This window comes from Artemia franciscana, chromosome 16 (assembly GCF_032884065.1).
Source record: "Artemia franciscana chromosome 16, ASM3288406v1, whole genome shotgun sequence".
Lineage (NCBI taxonomy): Eukaryota > Metazoa > Arthropoda > Branchiopoda > Anostraca > Artemiidae > Artemia > Artemia franciscana.
In genome coordinates this window covers 8,464,495-8,489,209 of record NC_088878.1, presented here as the reverse complement: position 1 = coordinate 8,489,209, position 24,715 = coordinate 8,464,495, and the positions used below count along the sequence as shown (strand labels likewise).

General features: G+C 32.4%; 1 protein-coding gene across 1 annotated transcript in view; it reads right to left on the bottom strand.

Moving 5' to 3' along the window:
• Positions 1-204: 204 nt before the first annotated feature.
• Positions 205-24,715, bottom strand: part of LOC136037012 (eukaryotic initiation factor 4A-I-like) — a 39,077-nt gene continuing 14,566 nt past the window's right edge. Inside the window, exons 4-10 of the mRNA XM_065719427.1 lie at positions 17,638-17,772; positions 12,309-12,452; positions 10,699-10,917; positions 9,041-9,213; positions 6,748-6,917; positions 2,202-2,365; positions 205-353 (exon numbers count right to left, since the gene is read on the bottom strand). Of these exons, the coding sequence (XP_065575499.1) occupies positions 2,221-2,365; positions 6,748-6,917; positions 9,041-9,213; positions 10,699-10,917; positions 12,309-12,452; positions 17,638-17,772 (986 nt within the window). The 3' untranslated portion in view covers positions 205-353; positions 2,202-2,220. The remainder of the gene's footprint in view (positions 354-2,201; positions 2,366-6,747; positions 6,918-9,040; positions 9,214-10,698; positions 10,918-12,308; positions 12,453-17,637; positions 17,773-24,715) is intronic.

Below are 24,715 nucleotides of genomic sequence, written 5' to 3'. Positions count from 1 at the left end.
AAAAGTCCATTTTAATGAATCTTGATGACCCTCAGTGATTTGACAAAATGAATGACGAAAACGGGCAATATGATAGCAGAAGAATTTTAAAATTTAATCAGGAAAGAAAACCTGTTCATATACAGCAAAAACTAAAGAAGGAACAGTTTTCAATTCAGTGATGATAGTAAAAAACAAAACAAAAACAGAGACAGAACAAGAAGATACCAGTTTTCCATTTTTATTATGTATTTTTTTAAACTTGTACAACAATGTGTCGTCTTCTTTACAAAATCTCAAATCAACACATCTTCAATACACCAAGATTGATAGCTCCTCGAGCTTTATGGAAAACGAGACAAGGAGATATCAACCTGCAAAAAAAAAAAAGAAAATCGACATCAATACGAGGTTTTGTTCTAGATTAATCAGCAAAACAAATATTTAGGTTTCGACTTAGGCTATTTACCGTGTGAGGATTTGGTTCCGGGAGAGCAGTAAATTCGAAACGCTGGCAAATTGTATGAAAAATTATAGAATTATATCTTAATTCTATGTTTCTATAATAATTTCTAAAAATTCTTTCAAATAAATTTGAAAAAGTCTATAATAATTAATTAGTCTTTCTTAATAAATGGGAGGAGAAATAGTCATTTGAAGTTAAATGATATCCAAAATAGTTTCAGAATATATGTGCTGTCTTAGGTTAAAAAGTTGTTAAGGGTCTTAGTGTATCAATAACCTATCAATTATTAACACTTTTTTAGCATTTTGCTGTCAACCCTTAGTTCTCCCTTTTGAGAAAAAAAACATGTCATTGTCCAATGGCTTGTTAAAATTATAGAGAGGTGGGGCATAAGCATGGCATTGGCGATATCCTTTTTAGCACAAAAACGATTTGATTATAGCATTTTATTCAAAATAAATTTTCACACATAGTCCCAAATTATATTATAAAAGAAAAATGGCCTAAGCCTTGACTCTTCTATAGCTTAGTCACTGTTATACACACCTCCCAAATAAAGAAACAAAGTAATTTTAATATTATTCTACACAACCATCACTAACACAAAATTCATGCTAATTTATTTTGATATTCTACAATCAGGTGGTCTATTCTCCTTTTCAGGCAATCCCCAGTGGGATCCCTGACAGATTTGAGGTAAAGAGATAACCCCGGTTACCAGATAACAAAATATCTTACTTACACAGGACATCACGAATTTTATTTTATTACTTAGTGAAATGGTTGATTATCCCTACCAGCTCATATTATTTATTTTTTCTTATGTCATAATGGCTTCAAAATACAACCCGATTCATATTTGACGGGACCCTAAAAATGAAATTGGCTTTATGTCCAGTTGTGTTTTGTCAAATCATCAAATATGTGATACATCTGAGTAACTATTAAACTGAAATAGTACTTAAACCATTAAGGACAAACCTAAAATAGTCAGGTTTTTCCCATTTACGTGTATTACTTGTTTCTATATTGGAAACTCCTCCTTGTATTACATTTCACAAAAATACATAATATCACTGTTTTAAGCTTATTTTTCCTTTGTATTTTCGGTGATCTACAAGAAACTAGGACCCAAGGCTATAGATTGATTAGTTAATGCTTCAATGCAACGGTATAAATTATCAAAAATTTAAATGGACAAATAATATTGCAAAAAAAAAATTAAAGAAAGCAACGACAGGTCAAACTTAGTAGAGACTACCTCTGACTGCTATGTTTAGAAAAGCGGCGTAGTATCTTCCAGCAAAAAAAGAACCAGTCAGACGATTATGTCAGTTAACATATTATCATTATTAATGCCTAATTTTGTAATAGACCCAAAACAGAGCAAGGTTCGAGGTTGATACAACCCTAAGATAATGAAAAGAATAATGTTGACACATTTTCAACAAAACATGTCATTCATATGAATATATCTCAAAATTAAAATAGAAACAAGTATAAAATATACCAAAAGCATTAATCTCAAAGTTTAGTTAACAACTAATGGAATTAATTCTTTTAATTTTACAACATACAAGTTTTCGCGACTTTTTAGCTTATTTTGCCGTTGCATTTTTGGAGGGGGTCCACAGAATAGTGCCTATATTTTAATGGGGTTAAATTCCAATACGACACACCCTTAGATCCAAACAAATTAACACTGAAATGAACCCATAGTAATTTTTCTGCTAAGACCAAATTCAAGAATGACTACCTCTGACAACGCAGCTATACTAGAAGAGGTCTGCCACGTCCATTGGCATAACTTCAATCTGAGTGTTGTAGTGTTTCTCAATATCCTCGAGAGTGCGGGCGTCCTGTTCTGTTACAAAGTTGATAGCAACACCTTTACGACCAAATCGACCACTGCGACCAATTCTGAAAACAGAAATAACGATGACAAATTACAAATCGTACTCCAAACCATATAACAATCATGGTAAAAACTAAAAGTAAAGCTTTTATGACGACTTTTACTACAATGATAAAGAGATGTATAATAGATACAATAATAAATTATGAAACTGTCTTTACAATGAATACTAACTCGTAAAATGCATGCTCTCGATTTAGAGGAAAACATGGTAAGGCATAGCATATATTAAATACGTAACCTAACCAAACCAAAATACCAACTAAATACTTAAATAAAACATAGCTACAATTTATTTTCCAACAAGGCCAAAGCTAACTGTGTGGTATAAAGAAGTTACTTCACCAGTTTCTTGTGTCAAAATTTTATACTGTTTATTATATAACCGATAAGTGCACTTTTTCTTATAAGTGTGTTTTCATGAACCAAAGGAAAGTTGTCATTGATCATTTTTGGTATTTCAGATTAGTGCCACGCCGCGTATTTATCCTTATCCGAACTCCGTCTCACTTTATCTGACTGCACCCTTTCATTAAAAATTCATTTGACTAGAGAAAAGTTATGCCAATAGAGCTTCTAAACTGACTTAACTTGAATGAACTCTCGTTATTATTATCTGCAGTAAAATGCAAATTTAATTTAAAACATTTCCCAATTAGAGAAACGTTGAGGAAACGAGGAATTAAAAAAAAATAAATCCGTATATGCTACTGGTGTCGTCCAGCTTCAACTCCAAGAACTGAAACTAAACGGTACGGGATATAAAAGGCGCGACTGATCCTTTTTCGGGAATAACAAAGAGTAGAAACAACTGAGGATATCGGAATTTCAGAAAATTTCTCGGAGAAAAAGAAATATTAATGAAGAAAATTGTAGATAGGTCTTGAATACTAAACAAACAAACAGAAACTTGGCGATTATTGTTCGAATATTTTATTGTTAATCATGTACAAATATCTTTTTAGTTGCACATCCTAATTCTTTATTGCTTTATAATTTAGCTCATCAACTTAATGTTTTTTTTTTTAAAGAAACATTATTGAAGACAGTAGAGGATACATCTTAAATACGAGATAAACAAACAGAAACTGGATAATTATAAATATTATACAGTCCATTTTAATCATCTTATACAGTTTTACACTTTGAACTAATGATTTTTAATCTGTAAATGTTGCTCCAAATCTTTATTGGTTTTAGATTCCAATTTTTAATATTTTAGTAATGCTCAAATTTTTGAGTAATACTTTTTATATTACTCTAAATTACTGGCCATTAAATTTTTGCAAGATAAGATTTAGAAATACAACAAAAAGAGACAAGAAGAAAAACAGCAAAAACATATCAAAAGCTATAAAGCATAACACAACTCTTCTTTCTATGTGTAATATTTTATCATAAATACAAGTCAACATTAATATTCCTCCACTTCTATTGTTAGCAATCATTTGGACGATACAAAACATCTATAGAGGGCCATATGGAGAGTACAAAAAGATAAAAAGAGAAAAGAGGGGAAAGAAGAAAAGAAGGAAAAAAAGAAAGGGAGAGATTGGGAAAGAGTTAGAGTAAAGAGTGACAAGCAACAATACATGATCAATATTTTACTCTTTGGCCTTTAGTATTTAATTAAAAACAACAAATATTACCACCAAATATTTTTTAAATGCCTTCTCTTTTAGAAACTTTGAATTATTGCCTTCTCTGTATTATTTTTATTACTCCAAATTGCTGGCCATTAAAATTTTTGCAAGATGAGATTTTGTAATACAACAAAAAGAGACAAAAAGAAAACCAGCAAAAAAAAATACCAAAAAGCTATAAAGCATAACACAACTCTTCTCTCTATACATAATTTTTTATCATTAATGCAAGTTAACATTTATGTTCCTGCACATCTACAATGATTGCCAAAATTTTTTAGCAATAATTTGGATTATACAAAAACATCTATGGAGGGCCATATGGAGAGTACAGAAAGATAAAGAGAGAAAAGAGGGGAAAGGAGAAAAGAGAGGACAGATTGAGAAAGGGTTATAGATGAATAACAAGCAACAATCCATGATCAATATGTGGCTCTTTGGCCTTTAGTGTTTAATTAAAAACAACAGATATTATGACAAAATATTCTTTAAAAGCCGTCACTTTTATACCACTAATAAGCCAAAATTTCTGAGCCTTGCAGGAAGGAATATAGTTATACATGAAACAGTGAATTTACTATTTATATTTTAAACAAAACTAAGCAACATGTTCTAATAGCATTTTACTATACAAATTCGGACAAATGCCAAAGTGAATATTATTCAGGTAGATTCTTAGAATTCTACAAATAATTTTCGACATTGTGTAGTGGCGAAGCTAGCCTGGTCCTCATTCCATTACAACCTTACATATAGACACACATGGATCAACCCTTTGTTACAAGAATTTTGTTGTACTACATTTTGTTTTTAGCAGCTTCAATATTTAAATAAATACATTTTGAGCTCACTTGTTAAAGAGGTTTGTTTTGTTGCTTCAAAACAAAAAGACGTCGAGAGTCAATCCAACCAGTTTTGTTTCCTGATTGAGGTTGAATTGGTTTTGAAACTGAAACCCCATATTCTTAAAAAAAATTATTGTTCTCGATCAGTTCCCCTCGCCTTCCACCTCAGGTCCAAATATAAAATCTACTTTGCCCCCTCCCCAACAATATTTTCTCCAAGCTTCAGCTGGGTCCCTTAAACTATAAATTTTGGTTCCCCAGATATTGCACATGCGGTATTTTGATGAGCTTAATGAATAAATTTTCTTCTAATTTACTTCTCCCCTTTCCCCTAAGCCATAGTCTAGCTTCCAAATATCAGCCAACTCTCCCTGAAAGTTTCAATTTAAAACCCTTTCCTGTTCCCGAGATATCACACATACACTATATTGATAACCTGGAAGTTTTTTATATCAATATTACTACTTAAACGTGCCTAAATTATAAGCCTTATGGGGTGGAGGGCTTATATTGTGATAACGTTATTTGTGTGGATTGGAGACATGAAAAGATTAGCCCATTTCAAGACTTTCCAAAACTAAATTTCCATTGCCCCACTATATCCGTTTCTTTTTCTCCAACGTTAATAACTCCGTCCCCGCAGTCGTTTCCAAGGTATTCCTGACTATCTGTTTCAAATTCTGGCGGTTTGTACCAACCCGTATAGCATTGTTGTATAAACTTTGGACTATTTTGAATAAAATGGCTATATTGGGTGCATTTCGAGAAAACACGACGCGTGTGGGGTGGGGGAGGTAACTGCCCTCTGATCACTTTGACTGTATTTAAACTTATAAATCCATTAGAGCCTCACTCATCTTATCCAATAACTCATCTTAACCAATAACTGCTGCAAATAGTGACCAAAGGTCCCCAGTGAGAAAACAAATCTTAACTATTTAATTGATTAAAAAGAAATTAAGAAAAGTGTGACGAACTGTTAATCAGCAACGGTTATTCTCCACGTCTTTTGTCCATGGTGTAGGTTATGTTGTGTGTATTTCTAAATTTTCAAAATTAAAAATACATAAAAACAAACTGATTTAGATTTTAATTATTATATACTTTCAACGGCTGCAACGGCTTTCAAAAGCTGCATTCTCCTCTTCCACTCACATTGAAGTCATACACCTAATGAATAACCCAAAAAAGTGTGTTGTTTTTTTCTTTATTACCTCTTTATAATCAATATCTTATTCAGGAATTACGGTTATCTAAATGACAAAACCAGCAAACACCCTATTTTCAAATATACTAGCCTATTGTCGGGGAAATACTGTGACTCTGCACCCTCAAGTAGGTTCCTACCAGTTGAACTTTGACTTCAGCTAGATCTAGCTTGAAATACTGGCTATTTCATTGTTGTAAATGAGGCAAGATTCGACTAATACCAAAATTAACATTAAATGAACCTTAGTGTCAGTGAAAACAATTGCACTAATTGGCCCTTTTTCTTTAGGTTATGAAAATGAAAAAAACAACAATTTTCTGAGTTGCATACATGTAAACGTTAATATAACAAGCCGTTGACTCATACGGAATATTTTGGAATGTTGCTTAGAGAAAAATATCTTAGTTCTGATTTAAATTACCCCAATACAAGGCATACCTTTGCCTCTACTCAAAATGGATCATACTATGAGGACGTCAAACATCTTAGCTTTCCAGAACAGACCTTACACATAACAAATGAAGGAGTTACCTACCTATGAATATAGTTCTCTCTATGATTGGATAAATCATAGTTAGTCACAAGTGACACTTGTTGCACGTCAATTCCACGTGCTAATAGAAAGACGTAATGGTAATAGAAAGACGTAATGGTAATAGAAAGAGGTAACAAATGAAGGAGTTACCTACCTATGAATATAGTTCTCTCTATGATTGGGTAAATCATAGTTAATCACAAGTGACACTTGTTGCACGTCAATTCCACGTGCTAATAGATCCGTCGTGATTAGAATACGAGACGATCCAGAACGGAATTCACGCATAATTGTCTCGCGCTCTTTTTGATCCATATCACCATGCTGAAGAAAAAAGAAAAACAATTTAATAACTTAAGAGCGAAACCAATCAATAGGGAATAAAATAATCCTTTGAAAATAATTTAAGATAATAGATGTAAAAAGGCCTTACTTCAAAAGGAGACTACATATTTAGGGGGAGGTACTCAACTATTTGAGGACCGTATATGAAGGTTTTCTACATTTTAAGTGCTTCTTTTTTCGATTTTTTCTGGCCGAAGTACTAAAAAATCAACAACAACAAAAAAACAGATGAATACAACCACACATTCCGTACCTTACCCCTAACCATTATCTATGAATAGCTTTCGATAAATAAAATCACTGTAGCGTTATTGTATTTGATTTAAACATACTGGGAAAAAATATGAAAAATACTCAAGCTTGAAGAGAAATCAAAAATAGCGCCATGAAAATGAACTTATATCATGCCCCTCCCCCCATATCAGGAAAACCTCTGCCCCCTTGCATAAGTCACTCACAGGATAAAATGGAATCTCTTTATTATAGATAGTATCGAATTGATTGATAGAATAGAATAATGCAAAGACTAATAGGTAAAAATGGACACTTTACTAGGACTTTCATGTGCCATCAACAAAATTTTCTTGGGTCTCCACAAAAATAGAAGTTTTACCTTCTGATAATATTTAAAAACTGAATCACAGGAGTTTCTTGGGGTTGCACCTTTCAAAGCACCTCTACATAGAAGATTAACTAAACTTCACCAAAAATCTCACAAGCGATTCATGGATGTGATGACCCCGATACAAACTTGTATTACAGAAAAAATATCCTTTGGACTGAACAGCAAAATTTCATAGCCTTGAACTGAACATGCTTAAAACGGTGGAACTATATAAGAAGCTTAGAAGATAGGAATAGATTTAGCAAACTTAGAAAAAATATTGATAGAAGAATATAGAAGAAACTTAAACTAAATTTCAAAAAAAATACTACACACAATTCATGCATGTCAAGACACCGACGTAGACTTGTATCATATACAAAAAAAGGAACTAAAACAGAAGTTACGCGGGACCTTGAACTGAGCGTGCTTGGAAATAGTGGAACAAAAAGGCACATTTAAAGTTCTTCATTGTTCCGAGGCTTTCAAATTTTTTAAATTCATCAGTGTATGTAACTCAGAAAATAAGCAGTAGAATTCTTTGTGTTGACTTTTATTAAACGCGAAAAAACCCTTGAGTTATTCCAATGCTAATAAAATTCAACATATATGCCTGTATCAATACACAGAGACGAGATAGCTTCAACTCACTATATAAATACATACTTAAAATCAATTACATCATTTTTAAGATTTGTTAGAACCATAAATAAATAAACTCCTTTAAATGGGTTTAGGTCAAGTTTTTCAAACAAACCTGAAGAACGATCAAGCAGTTTGGCTTTGTGCCAATATATTGAATGATTTTATTTTTTCATTTGTCTATGCATATAGACACTAAATGCCCTGTAATAACTGGGTAAACCAAGAAAAAGACTTGTGCAACATGCCAAAAAGACTTGTGAATTCATACAAAAAACAACAGGTAAAACAATGAGAGATTAATCTAAGACAATTAAATATTTTTATACTTAATGAGTATTCCGGCTCTGTATCCAAGTGCCGTACTAGAAGAAGAAAAAAAAACACGAAACAAGCCAATTCATTCAGGTAAGAACCAAACCAAGACCATGTTTTTAATACTATTCTCACTTCTTTTGCAGCCAGCCAAAAAACTTTTTTTCTCTATATCCTAGTTGAACTTCCTTACAGTAATGATTCTATGACTATTAATTATTGATTTTAATTTTAAAAGCCAGGCATCTTATTGTAAGTCTTAATTTATATCTGTGTATGTGATTTGCTGAGGACGGCCTTTGAATATATAGCCGAAATATTCACTTAAGTATAAACAAACTTCAATGTTCTAATTCCTCATGGTTTTGCCTGTGGTTGTTTCTACGATGAAAGGCAGGCGTGGTCTTCGTTGTTTACTCGTACAGTCTCAAAGTCAAATACCAAATTTTTACCCCGTTATTCAGTCGTGTCTGCTAAAAAAAGTTTATATATTACGATCATTTAGTCATAGTAACATGCAGTAAATACATAAAAACCTTACCATGGAAGAAACAGTAAAGTCTCTCTCATGAAGTCTTTCCGTTAGATAGTCAACCTTTCGCCTAGTATTGCAGAAAATTACAGCCTGTGTGATGGACAATGTGTCATACAAGTCACAGAGAGTCTCAAATTTCCATTCCTCCTTTTCAACCTGGACGTAAAACTGTTTAATACCTGCAATTAAAGGCAAAACGTTAGAATCACCTACTAAGTGAAAAGCAAAGCGTCTCTATATATCTTTTTTCGGCTTAGTGTAGAATAGATAGCTGTTGTCGGTTAGGTTAGGGCTCGTTTAACGACGAATTCTGAGTTGTCAACCAACCCTGCAATGTCAAACCCATCCAATGTGGCCACACAACCCCGAGTGGCCTCAAATCGACATTTTAAGGTGGTTGTTTTAACCAGGACTGTCAAAAGGCTAAATAAAATGTGCCACTGAAGACAATGTGATAAGACAATCCAAGAGGTAAAAAAAACACTACAGCACTAAGCCACAAAACGTTAACACAGCAGCAACACTTTTAGTTTTCCATCACAAGTGATGAAAATGTCATACCCTGCTGATGTCAGTCATTCAAAAATTGATCTACATGATTTGAGTGCCCAGAGTAGGGTTCTTGGGCTACCGCCCAAAATTGGGCTGTAGTCCCCTCCCCCCTCCGCCAAGTTGAAACAAGTAGATAGTTCCCAGCTTTTGACTCATGACAATTCAGGAATTTTCAAGGAATCGTCCTAAATAATTAAATGTTAATCATTGATAATCATCATGATTGTAATAAGACTATCCTAAATAAAAACTCGTTTGATGAGAAACTTAATGTAATATAGACACACTAAATATAAACACGCTACAAACACCTTTACAGATTAAAAGCCCTTTCGAGCACTTACATGCGCATAGTGCCTTTTGATTAAGTTTCATATCCCCGTCAACTTTCCTTGAATGTTTCAACTTAGTACCCTACTTTGTTACTGAGATATTGCATCTATGCCATTCACACCCAGGATACACTTAAACTCTTTTAAATTAGTTTTACAGTAGTAGGATTTGTGATACTGTTTATTGAAAACTGACAGAATTGTTACATAAAAGGTTTACAAAATTATTTTCGACAAAAAGAGTCACAGATTTTAGAAGAAAGAGTTAAGCTTCTTTTACATGTTGGAAGAAAACACTCCAATAAAGGGTTTCAAAGCCTCTATGGTACTATAGCCCAGATGGATTAACCCAATCGGTATTTAAGGGAATCTGAGCTTCTTGTTCAGAAATCGAAGATTACTGTTGTAACATATTACTGTCGTAACATAAATGCTCAAGATAAAAAAAAAAATGGTAAGTAGATATTTCGCAAAAAATGTTTGGTTCTCACCAAAGATTGTAGCTTAACAATTTCTGATACTGTCGACAACAAATCTCACAGATAGATCTGTTACCTTTTATTTTCACTGTTGAAAGGAAAGCACGAAGGAGGTGTATTTTAAGCCGCGATTTTCAAATTGTTTCAAGCGGAACCCTTCGACAAATTTCAGGACAACCCACCTGCGTTTATAAATCCTAAATGCAACGTTTTTCTGGACAACTATAACCATATATTAAATCCCCGAACTTCTCTTCAGCTTGACCTATTTATTAGTTCAGTCTACAAAATCAGGACTTACCTTCCAGGGTCAACTCTTCTTTTTTGACCAAAATGCGGATGGGATTTCTCATAAAACGTTTAGTAACTTCTAAAACATCATCAGGCATAGTGGCAGACAACAGGATGACCTGAATATCTTCAGAAAGATGCCTAAAAACATCATAAATCTGATCCTTGAAACCACGAGACAACATCTCATCAGCTTCATCAAGCACAAAAAGTTTAATGTACTTGGTATCTAGAAAATAGCATCAGAAATTATTTTCAAACAATAATTAAAAAAACATGTTAATTATTTATCACATTTTAAAGTTATATTCTAAATCCCTGTTTCCGCAATATTCGAACTAAAAGTGCAATCGGAATTCCAAAGTGACAATTTCATGCATACTGCAGAATTAGCCTATATTGAGTTTAAAACAAAAGATTAAGTTCTTATACATATCTGAAAGAGAGGTAAAGAGTGAGGGGAAGACACATTGTTTTAAACACACACACATACCCCTCGAAAAGATTATAGCCTGAGATATAATGCCTGGCTTTTTTTTAATAACAATTTGAAAAGCATTTTTAAGAAGATGATAGTAATAAAAAAAAATTGAAATATAATGTTCGTATTTTTAGACTCTAAGACTTTAAGATATTTTTTAAACCAATGAGGGTACCTCAGCCATTTAGATTTTTTTTTTAAACGGAAACATATGCTGTTTTTCTTGAATATAAATTTCCTATTTTCTTATGTTTCTATGTTTCCTATTTTCTATGTTTCTTTTTTATGTATCTTCAACATCAAAACGGTTTTTTTTTGGTTTGTTTTTTCTTTTACGTTGAAAAAAGTTTTGATGATGAGTCTTAGAATAAAGATTAGGATATTGGGAGCTCAATAATGACAGTTGTCATAAAATTCTGAAAAGTGAGTATGAAAAAGGAAGAAAATATGTCCGATGTTTTCCAAAAAAAATGTCAATAAATACTCCTGGTACTCATCTGACTGGCCGTAAATCGAGCAATAACGGGTGAAAAATGTCGTGCAATCCCATTGTCTAGGACTTTAATTGAATAAAGAAATTAAAATGATTAGGTCAGGTTTTACAGATAAAGGAGGATAGGTCGACAGTTTTTTTTTCTTTGTGATCCAGCTGACGTAAAAAGAAAAACGAACCGTCAAAAATAGGGGAGGGGCACAAAAAAATTTCAATTAGAGTGAAACTTCATTGGAGGGATTTAAAATCTGAATTAAGGAATCGGAAAGGAGCCTACATAGCTGTCTTTGCCTCAGGTGGCTTGGTTCCGCAGCAAGCTATTAGAAAATGTAGAGTAGGGAAACGTCTAAGGAAAATTACACCCAAAAAAGATTTTAGCCCCTGGTATACAGAGAACAAAAACTAAAACATCGAAAGAAACAGAGGAAAAATATTAATTAAACTCAATAAAAACCAGAAGATTCTACCCTGATGAAAAAGTTTCCGAAAAACTACGCCCATAAAAGATTATAGTCACAGGCACCACCAATTGAAAAAGTAAGAGACAAAAACCAATTAGGAAGAAAAAGAAAATAAAACAGTGTCAGAGTTTTAAAAAAGGATAGGAAAAAGTAACTGAAAAAAGAGCATAAATATAAATACTTACTCAGGGCACGCCGTGAAATCATGTCAAAAACTCTACCCGGAGTGCCAACAACTATATGCACTCCTGGGCTGCTTAATTTTTTCAAGTCCTCACGGACATTTGTGCCACCAATACATGCGTGACACTGTGCTCCCATATAGTCACCTAAAAAAATAACAGTCACATGATAAGAGTGGTACATAGCATCACATATATATTATATACAGTAGGGTACCTTACAAAACCATTGTTTAATAAACCAGTATTTGACACACTAACTTCATATTAAGTCTCCGGAGACTATACTGTTATCATTAGACAGTCAAGATGTTCCATTTTTAATTTTTTTTTTTGTAAATTGCTTTTCTTGTATTACGTTGTGAGCCTTGTTTTCTTTTGCTCTCATTTTTCTTCTTTCTTTTTTATATAAAACTGTGTGTCAATCTATTTACGACGGAACGTAAATTAATTATGTGACATTACGAATATACGAATATCGTTTGAAATATCGAATTAATCGAGTAATCGAGCGAAATATCGAATAACGAATATCGAGCAAAGAGAAGGTCGTAAAAGGCATCCTTCATTGGGTGATCAGGTTTCGAGTGCGTCTGAACTTATAAAAGTTATGCATTTTATTCCAAGCTATTGTGTGAAAACCCTTTGTTTTATCAGAATCCAATTGAAAATATTTAGATTGTATTGACTACATCATTTTAAGTTTTCCCATGTCGTAGACATCAGATCAGAATTTGTCAACGCAAAACACACTATTTTTGTGGCCTTGAATTTTTTAATCTTTTCTTTCACCAGTTCATGCCCAGTCCACATTTGATTAAAAATAGATCACAAATTTTGTAAATCAAGGCAATATTTTTCAATTACGAGAATACATGGTGTTCGCAAGTTAAAACAATGACATCTATATTACATAATGGGTTACCTAGGCAATTGGAGGTCAAATCCTACTCTTTCTTTTCAATTGCCTTTTTTGGCAAAAAAGCTCCTCTTTTGTCATTTCTTAGTATATACGGTGCAAATCATAGGCGGTTTGGGTTTTCTATTTCTAAGTATTCATCACCTGTTTGACTTAGGCCTGTTTATACTATCCCAATTGTTATTAATAAATTTTCTGCCATTTCAACGACAAAGATTTGTTAAATCGACAAAATATGTTAAAAAAAATTTCGTGGAAATGAATTGATTGAGTACAAAGCCTAGAAACGAAAGTTCAAATGTGAATAGGTTTGAAAAAAAGCATTTCAGACTTTCAAAAACTGTAAAAGTCGTTTTTTTTTAATTATTGTTTAATTTCAAGCTCATAATCCGTCAAAAAATTTTTTTTTTCAATATTCTGGTAAAATATTGTAAATTTACAATATTGTAAATGTTTACAATATTTTTTACCAAATTGTCAGAGAATTTTCACTAGCAAAATATTTTCCGACGACTTTTTTTTTCCTAAAATGCAGTTTGCTTGCCTAGTGTATTTTTTCGCTTTTCCATTAGCTGGCGCGAGGGGTCGGCAGTATTTTTTACGTTATCAATCAAATGCCAAAGATACACAAAGAGAATCTCAATTTCAGATATAAAAAATTTTATGTTCTGTATCCTATCTAAGTAGTGAACCCTATGAACACCCGACGAAATGAATAATACAAACTACAGACCATTTTCTCTTTTCCAGCAGACGTACAATAGTCACACAAGCCTGTTCCACAAATTCTCCATTTTGCTAAGGCTTTTGCAGTAAAGGTTTCAAACAAACATTTGAAAAAGCGTTTTTCTCAATTAGAAAACAAAGTCAAATACAGCAACGAAACTCCAACCAACTCAAGAGTTTTTTTCAAGAAGTTTTGCTAAATATAAACAACCTATTTTTATGCAACATCTTCAAGTAATTGAGTGACTCTGTTTTTTTTTTTTTACAGCCACTATTGATCTAAATCGTAAATTGGATTTTGTGGATAGATCTCTTCATTAAAAGCATAATGAAAAATGACTACAGTACATAGACGATTGGCCGAAAAGGACAAAGGTTAAAAATTTGCCTTATGTTTTAAACAAATAATATGACAAAACCTAAGCTATATAAATAATTGCATTTGAATTAACTCGTTGAAAATGATCCGTACGGACAACATATGGACCACGGATTAAGTTCAGAGTTTAATACTATATTACATAGTTTTATATGCAGCAAGGGCATGATTGGTTTTAAAAACTATATTATAGTTACTAGCTTACCCGTCGAACGTTACTGCGATCTCAAAACAAAGAAAATTCAACGAATACTCCCCCGCGGAAAATTCCTCCCAAGTAATAGCAACGATTGTATTTCTAAACTGGAAAGTATCTGAAAAATTCCCCCCGTAAACTGCTCTCCCCCCGAAAAAATCCCCTCCGTTTGAAACTTGAGTGTATAAATCGAAAAACACGATAATGCACAGAATCGATAAGCATGTACATCAATTTTTGTTTTTCAAACGTCATGATTTCCGCAACAGAGTTAATCCCAGATATTTATATAAATTACTTAATTAATTTATTTTGATTATGTATTCAAAGAGTCTGAAAACATATACAAATCAAAGTCACATTAATACGGAGAATTCTCCCCATCCCAGCTGGAGTGCCCCCCTTGAAAATTGTCCCCACATGAAAAACAACGATAGTATTTTTGAATTTGATAAGTAATGGGTTGAATAACGAAGCCGTTGGATGCCAGATTCAGAGAATTGACTGAAACAGAAGTTGTATAATTTCAGAAATGTGTTAGGTGACAGAATTCATACACAACTAACCCGTTAATTGAACATCCAAAAAATCGTCATCAATTGAACAAAAAAAAATCGTTAATTGAACATCAAAACGTCATCAAGAAAAATATTGAGACGGCCTTGGAGGGGGGGATTTGATGACTAAAATCTTTGCAAGAGTGTGTTCAACGGCTACTCAAAGTTCTTGGCGATCGAATGAACACTGTAATAATGCATAAAGGGCGCGCATACAAACACATTCGATTATATATGTATAGATGAGATAAAACAAAGCATCTCCAAATTCACCTCCATTGCCCTGTAGTAGCACAGGGAATTGATGTTTTACTTGGCATCTCCATTACAAACACATTCGATTATATATGTATAGATGAGATAAAACAAAGCATCTCCAAATTCACATCTCCATTGCCCTGTAGTAGCACAGGGAATTGATGTTTTACTTGGCATCTCCATTACAAACACATTCGATTATATATGTATAGATGAGATAAAACAAAGCATCTCCATTGCCCTGTAGTAGCACAGGGAATTGATGTTTACTTGGCATCTCCATTACAAACACATTCGATTATATATGTATAGATGAGATAAAACAAAGCATCTCCAAATTCACATCTCCATTGCCCTGTAGTAGCACAGGGAATTGATGTTTTACTTGGCATCTCCAAATTCACATCTCCATTGCCCTGTAGTAGCACAGGGAATTGATGTTTTACTTGGCAGTACGAAGCCCAAGGATCGATATCGGCTAACTCAAGGTTAAGGAGCGGTCTTGCTATCAGTCCTCATGAAAGAAGGCAACTGACCGTGGATTAGACGCACTACGCGACATCAATGGCTCTGGAGAATCTTTACCGTATTTTCATTATAACCACCATACGCCATATATTCATTTACCACAATATCAGCAAATGAGGCCTTATTTGGTGGGAATGACATTTATATACTATTACAAGATTTTTATTACAGACTAATTAGAGTGCATTCCAAAAGACTTTGATCATTAATGAAAGTTATTTATTTTTGCTCCGAAATACCAGTTAACAAAATAGATGGTTGACTCTCTGTAATATAAGGACAAAAAAAAATTAAATATTAACAAGTTTTGACAAATATAATAAATTATCATTAATGATAATTATTGTCATTAATTTTAATCATTTGTCCTTAATAATAATTCATTGTCATTACTGATAATATGTCATTAAGTAATTTCATAAATATCATGAATTAACTTCATTAATTATCATTAATACCAATTAAGAAAGAAAGATAAAGAATACGGCATAGACTTTACAGTCCTTACCGGCGGTGCTGATCTCCGTTTTTATGGCCCTTCAGCCAGGAAGTGCAATGGGGGGTTGGGAGTCAACCATCTTGTGCTTTCGCACACCCTATTTACACTCCCCAGATTTCTCTAGGTACCCACTTAGAGCTGGGTCGATTCTGGCTGAGCTTACAACAGTCACGGCACTGACCCCCGTCACAAACTAAATAATTGGGTACACTAGGATTAGAATCCTCGGCCTCTCAGAAAAAGGATCCTGAATCCAGCGCACCAATCCACTCGGCCAGGACGGCTCAATATCGATTAGCTTCAATTATTAATTAACACAACGAGAGCAAAAGATAGAAAGCAGGTTTTTCGAAATTAGGAGATTGAAATGGGAGTTATGCAATATGTATGCTTAGCCGGCGCTCAGGCCAACTTAGCCGGCGCTCAGGCCATTAAGGTCTATTGCTTCAAACACCCCCCCCCCCCAAAAAAAAAAAAATCTAATCAGCCGTTTAGGGGCTAGCGGAAACATTTCTTCGTAATTATCACATACCCTGCCACTTGTTGGACCTTATCCTCTCAACATCTTCAGCTTAATATCCAACTTTTAAAACATCTCAACTCAGTACCTGACCCCACTTGGAGATTCTACTAGATGTTTTTTTTTACCATCAAATATTTTTAGCAAATTGAGAAACCAGCTCCTCCAGAAACACGTGGTAGCAATTAGTGTCAATATTGGTCTTTCAAATCAAGTTCTCACCATTTAAATCCCCTTGAATTTGCAGTGTAAGTGTGACGTTAAAATCAAAGAAGAACATAGCTTATAAAACTTAACTACAGTTTAACTCTGGCTTTGTTCTTTCCTCAAGCTTTGCAATATGAAAAAATTAGCTTTGTTTTGATATCCAATGATCATGATCATAATACTGGATTAAAGCAAGTAAGACTATAGATTATTGAATTCATCCTGAAAAGGGATTTCTGACTGAAGGGCCGGGAAAAGGAGATACCAAGAGTAGGACCTATAAAGTCCAGAGTTGTATCGTTCACTTTTTTTTTCTTAAGAGGGATTTATATTTAAGGAGACAAAGGTTTGAAACTATGAAATGACAGGATATTCATGACATACTAACATTAATATAATTTATATTTGTAAAACGAAATTGTTCAGTTTTCAATTCTTTAATAACTTCCCAAATATTTGGATGGCTACACATAAAAATTCTTATGATTCAAATTACCACAACTTCAAACTTTTGACAAAAATAATACGTATTAATAAACTTACCTAAAGATAACACAACTTTTTGAATTTGCTGTGCAAGTTCTCTTGTTGGTGCCAGAACTAGTGCTTGACACTCTTTTAGGCTCGTGTCAATTTTTTGTAGGATGGATATTGAGAATGTGGCAGTTTTGCCAGTACCTATAAAAAGGGGGCAAATCAATAACGTGAAGAGTTGGACAAATAAGCTGAATTAGTAGAGTTTCAAAATAGGTCAGAGACTATCAAAAATATATTTCTTCAACAAGAATATTTTGCAGCTTTGCTCAGAGATGAACCGAACAAATTGGACAATTTTTCAACAATATTTTATAGGTTGACCTATAGCAATATTTTAGGAATTGCATAAATAAGCTGAATTAGTAGAGTTTCAAAATAGGTCAGAGACTATCAAAAATATATTTCTTCAACAAGAATATTTTGCAGCTTTGCTCAGAGATGAACCGAACAAATTGGACAATTTTTCAACAATATTTTATAGGTTGACCTATAGCAATATTCTAGGAATTGCATAAATAAGCTGAATTAGTAGAGTTTCAAAATAGGTCAGAGACTATCAAAAATATATTTTTTCAAAAAGAATATTTTGCAGCTTTGCTCAGAGATGAACCGAACAAATTGGACAATTTTTCAACAATATTTTATAGGTTGACCTATAGCAATATTTTAGGAATTGCATAAATAAGCTGAATTAGTAGAGTTTTAAAATAGGTCAGAGACTATCAAAAATATATTTCTTCAACAAGAATATTTTGCAGCTTTGCTCAGAGATGAACCGAACAAATTGGACAATTTTTCAACAATATTTTATAGGTTGACCTATAGCAATATTTTAGGAATTGCATAAATAAGCTGAATTAGTAGAGTTTTAAAATAGGTCAGAGACTATCAAAAATATATTTCTTCAACAAGAATATTTTGCAGCTTTGCTCAGAGATGAACCGAACAAATTGGACAATTTTTCAACAATATTTTATAGGTTGACCTATAGCAATATTTTAGGAATTGCATAAATAAGCTGAATTAGTAGAGTTTCAAAATAGGTCAGAGACTATCAAAAATATATTTCTTCAACAAGAATATTTTGCAGCTTTGCTCAGAGATGAACCGAACAAATTGGACAATTTTTCAACAATATTTTATAGGTTGACCTATAGCAATATTTTAGGAATTGCATAAATAAGCTGAATTAGTAGAGTTTCAAAATAGGTCAGAGACTATCAAAAATATATTTTTTCAACAAGAATATTTTGCAGCTTTGCTCAGAGATGAACCGAACAAATTGGACAATTTTTCAACAATATTTTATAGGTAGACCTATAGCAATATTTTAGAAATTGCACAAATGAGCTGAAGTTGTAGAGTTTCGAAATAGGTCAGAGACTATCAAAAATATGTTTTTTCAACAAGAATATTTTGCAGCTTTGCTCAGAGATGAACCGAACAAATTGGACAATTTTTCAACAATATTTTATAGGTTGACCTATAACAATATTTCAGAAATTGCACAAATGAGCTGAAGTTGTGGAGTTTCGAAATAGGTCAGAGACTATTAAAAATATATTTTTTCAACAAGAATATTTTGCAGCTTTGCTCAGAGATGAACCGAACAAATTGGACAATTTTTCAACAATATTTTATAGGTTGACCTATAGCAATATTTTAGGAATTGCATAAATAAGCTGAATTAGTAGAGTTTTAAAATAGGTCAGAGACTATCAAAAATATATTTCTTCAACAAGAATATTTTGCAGCTTTGCTCAGAGATGAACCGAACAAATTGGACAATTTTTCAACAATATTTTATAGGTTGACCTATAGCAATATTTTAGGAATTGCATAAATAAGCTGAATTAGTAGAGTTTTAAAATAGGTCAGAGACTATCAAAAATATATTTCTTCAACAAGAATATTTTGCAGCTTTGCTCAGAGATGAACCGAACAAATTGGACAATTTTTCAACAATATTTTATAGGTTGACCTATAGCAATATTTTAGGAATTGCATAAATAAGCTGAATTAGTAGAGTTTCAAAATAGGTCAGAGACTATCAAAAATATATTTCTTCAACAAGAATATTTTGCAGCTTTGCTCAGAGATGAACCGAACAAATTGGACAATTTTTCAACAATATTTTATAGGTTGACCTATAGCAATATTTTAGGAATTGCATAAATAAGCTGAATTAGTAGAGTTTCAAAATAGGTCAGAGACTATCAAAAATATATTTTTTCAACAAGAATATTTTGCAGCTTTGCTCAGAGATGAACCGAACAAATTGGACAATTTTTCAACAATATTTTATAGGTTGACCTATAGCAATATTTTAGAAATTGCACAAATGAGCTGAAGTTGTAGAGTTTCAAAATAGGTCAGAGACTATCAAAAATATATTTTTTCAACAAGAATATTTTGCAGCTTTGCTCAAAGATGAACCGAACAAATTGGACAATTTTTCAACAATATTTTATAGGTTGACCTATAACAATATTTCAGAAATTGCACAAATGAGCTGAAGTTGTGGAGTTTCGAAATAGGTCAGAGACTATTAAAAATATATTTCTTCAACAAGAATATTTTGCAGCTTTGCTCAGAGATGAACCGAACAAATTGGACAATTTTTCAACAATATTTTATAGGTTGACCTATAACAATATTTTAGAAATTGCACAAATGAGCTGAAGTTGTAGAGTTTCGAAATAAGCCAGAAACTATACGTATGTACATGTATGTAACACTATATGACTAAATGTATGTACATATAATTGTCTTATTTGTATTTCGTTTTTCTTTTCCTGTCAGTTCTTTTTTGTTTTGGTTTTGTTTGTATTTTTTCAAAATTTATTGGTTTATTTCCATTTTCTTTCTTTCTACTCCATCAGTGTTGTATTTCAAACTTATGATGGGCAATAAATTGATACACACATACACACTATCAAAAATCTTTTCTTCAGCAAGACTATTTTGCAGCTGAGATGAACCGAATAAATTGTACAATTTTTTAACAATATTTTAGGAGGTAAACCTAATAGATGCATTATACTACTCAAATATATTTGCTTGTTCTGATGGCCCATTCAGCAATACTGGCTTGTATTAAACAATTTAATTGTAACAAAGGACATTTCCTCTTCTCCGTTCTTAGGATTTTTTGGCAATTTTTAGTTGTTTTGAAATTAGCTTTAAAGATGTATACATGACAGAGGAAACTTTCTGCCTATCTCATCCAAATTGTCAAAATATTTTGTGATGTAACTATCTTAGCCTTTTGTTTTCACTTGGAACCCGCCTTAAAGAAAAAATCAGTTTACTTGCCTCCAGCTTCTTCTGCTGCAACTTTTAAGGCCTAAAGCTGCTAGTAGCAATACTATACATTATTGAACTTATTCTAAGTTTGTAAAACATTCTTTTAGTTTTATTAATACTATAAATTTAAACTCATCGTTGACGTTATTAGATTGGAAATTTCCAAAATCTCTGTTAGTAACATCCTAATTTGGCAGCCAGATTTTTTTTAATTTGACCCCAAAAAAATTTATTTTCAAAACATAAGCATATCATGCTTTTTAAATATTTATGATTTAGAAATATGTAAATAAATATTAGATTTTAACTGATAGATATAAGTAAATATAAATACTTTTAATATTTTTTTCGTACTCTGTATCTTAACGAAATATTTCTTTTTCTCACGCATGAATAGGAAACTACATATATATAAACACACAAACGAGCATAATTCAATACATATTAGACCAGTAAGCCGTCAATAAATTACATAAAAATCCCCTTTAAAACATTTCCAAAATCCCTTTCGAATTCGGCTGTTCAGAAGACCAAATCGCTCCAAGTGATCCTCGACGATCAAAAAAGGGAAGAAGAAAAATGCAGTTTACTTTTAAAAGTTAGCTTTTTCTTTCATTTTTTTTCTCTTTTTTCTTCACTCGTTTGTTTCACGCTCATTCGTTTTCGAATTATTCTTTTTCTTTTTCGTTGTATTCGTTTACTGTCGAACGCCATTTATAGCCAGTGTGGTCACAGAACGTATATGTCAACATGTTTAGATAAACTCTTGTCAGTGAGATTTGTTAATATAACCTGAGAATTAATATCCTATGTTGCTCAAGATTAAGCGAAATAAAATCACTTAAAAAATTGATTTTATCTCTAAATGCCACAAAAAAACAGCAACAAATTTTTTTTCTACTTCTTGAAAAATTGAAAATTTGTAGTTTTGGAAAAAAAGAATCAGTGGAATAGCATCGATTTTTTTTTCGAGGATTTACTGATAAAATGTTGAAAAAAACTGGGTATTCACACCACTTGGGTTAACCACAGAAGCGGAATGAAACTACGATGTTACTTCAGAATTTCTCACCTTCTCAATACCAACAAGTCACAAAATATAGTTGTTTTTGCATAGAGGTTGCATATGTTTGTCCATAAAATTGCAAAAACTGCTATATATGCTGCTGAGAATTTTTATACTTATTTTGATAAATGCCATCTAATCATACTTCCACTCAAAATTTTTACAAGTCAATTCTCTTACTGAATGCAAAATCTAAGTCAATTTTCAAATTTTATTTTTGAGCTCAACAGACATATGAAGATTTACACGTTTGAAACCCTGAGAATTTAAATCACAAATCTATACCTATTAAATACAATAATGACAAACACATAATTATTTGTTTTTTAAGGAGTATTTCGACTCATATACTTGGTTTGAAGCACATACCTACATGCATCTTCATTAGAGTTCATATTTTTCTGACGATTTTGGTCCTTATTCGAATATTTTAGTATGAATAGAAGAGGAAATACTAACGAAGAGCTCTAAACTGACAGGAGTAGCTGTTATAAACGTTCACCGAAATATTGACGTAGACATCGAACGTGTAATAAATATATATGGCGGGAATGGAAATAAAGAAACAGACTTTTTCTTATAAAATTGTAAATTCTGTAATGTGAATTCTTTAAAAAGTAGAAAGATACGCTACATTGTTATGAAAAGAAAAATTTGTATTAGTAGATTTTAGAAATTTTGACAAAGTTGAGACCGTTCTTTATCAAATAATTTTCAAAATGAAATAGTAATTAATTAATGCTTTACTGCCTATATTTAAAACCCTCGTTTTAAAAGCCTTCTATGTATTTCTATCTCTTCGTTCTATTTTTTTTGTTACACCTCTAAAAGAACTAGCATTTAATGATTAATATATCTTTTACGAGTATTCAAGTTGTATATTTATCCTTATTTCCTACTGTTCATTACTATCATAGTTACTAAGCGATGCCACAAAGCTAGGCGACATGCTAAATGGCTTGACCTATTCAAATTGTCACTCCAAAAGATAGTGCAATACCTTTTTTTTTGACAATTTAAAGCTTGACTCACTCTCTATAGTTGTCAGAAGTGCAAAGGCAAAACTATGCAGCAAATATTAAACATCATATATTTTTATCGACGGAGAAAAGCGTTATATTTTTTTTACGGCGGGGTGGTTTTCATAACTTGCTATTTTATATATCAATATTTTATACCATTTTAATTTCAACAGATTTATTAGAACTTTATTTTAAAGTTCACCTTTAATTTATACTCTATAATGATATAATGATATAAATAAATGATATATATTTCATTCACCTCACCAAATTTTAGATTAAACTTAATACCATTTCAACTACTTACCTACGACACAATTGTCGAGGTTCCCTTTATATTGCTGGTTTTTCGTAATTTGCAAGCTTATAGAAGCAACCTATTATGCCCCCCCCCCTAAAGTAAATCCTGGATCCATCCTAAGGCTGAGTAAGAGCCAATAAACTATTCAGGGACGACTTTCTAGGTCAGGGGTGCTGCAGACTTTCATTTTAGTTCTGGAAAATTCAAGTTTTCAAAGTAGCCAAAAGAAACTTATAAGTTTTAGTAGATTTGTGAGACAAGCCTATTTTAATACTCTTTTCTTATCAGCTGATTTTCCTGTTTTCTACTTTCAAAATTACAATAAGTAACTAATATACCAACAAATAGTAATCTGTTTCATGATTGGATGCCCATAGAAAAGTGGAGCCAAGAAAGCCAAAAAAAAGCATTATAAAACTCTCTAAGTTGTTCTTTTTCGAGAACCATAGCCCTACAAAGTTTAGCTTTCTTGGTTAAGATAAACTTAATCCAGTTTTTTTTTTGATTGTTATTTGGTATCTTGCCTTCCTAACAGGTTGCACACATATTACTTATTTACCCTCCTTACAAAACACAATTTTTTGACAAATCCATTCTCCTTTATTGATGAATATCTAAGTAGATAAATTTCTTAGCCCTTCCATCACCCCACAAGATTCCTTACACCTTGCATCAGTGTTGCTGAAGTGTTAAATGATTCCCGAAAACACTTCCATTTGCTCCAAAATGGAAAAGTCTAAGGGAGGAGGGGTGCTATTCCGTCTTTTGCTTCTGATTTAAAAAAAAATTTCCGCTTGAAATTTCTTCAAAACCTTCAAACTCTATGTAATATATTTTAATTTTTTACAGCAACCTTTATCATTGTTTTCATTTGAGTTTATGTGTTTTTTTTTCAGTTTCTGTTACTTTTTATTTAATAAAAATGCATGTCAGGTAATGTTTGCTAATGAAAGTTATTTCGAAAAGTTTCAGGCCTTTCACAGTCCAATTAAAAGCATAAGGGAAACAGTAAAATGGGTAATATTGCTTAGAGGAATTTTTCTATCACTTAGAGATAAGAGAAAAACTTTGGGAGAAGTAATTGAAGGGGAGCCCTGATTTCTATCCAATGTATGAAAGGGGTTAGGATAATTTAATCCCTTTCTAAATTTTCATAAGAATCTAAAAGGGACGAGGAAGGGAAACTTTCCAGGATAGATTGAAAGGGAGGAATGGGCAGACATTATATCAAGTGATGGAAATTATTTGGGTATGAGGAAGTTGGGAAGGTTGGTTGGTTGGGTATATTACATAGTAATATTGAATTGACCTATCTTGCCATAAAGCAGTTTTAATTGAATAGACTTATTCTAGTGGCATTTTAGATATTAATAAGCAGAGCCTTTTCTA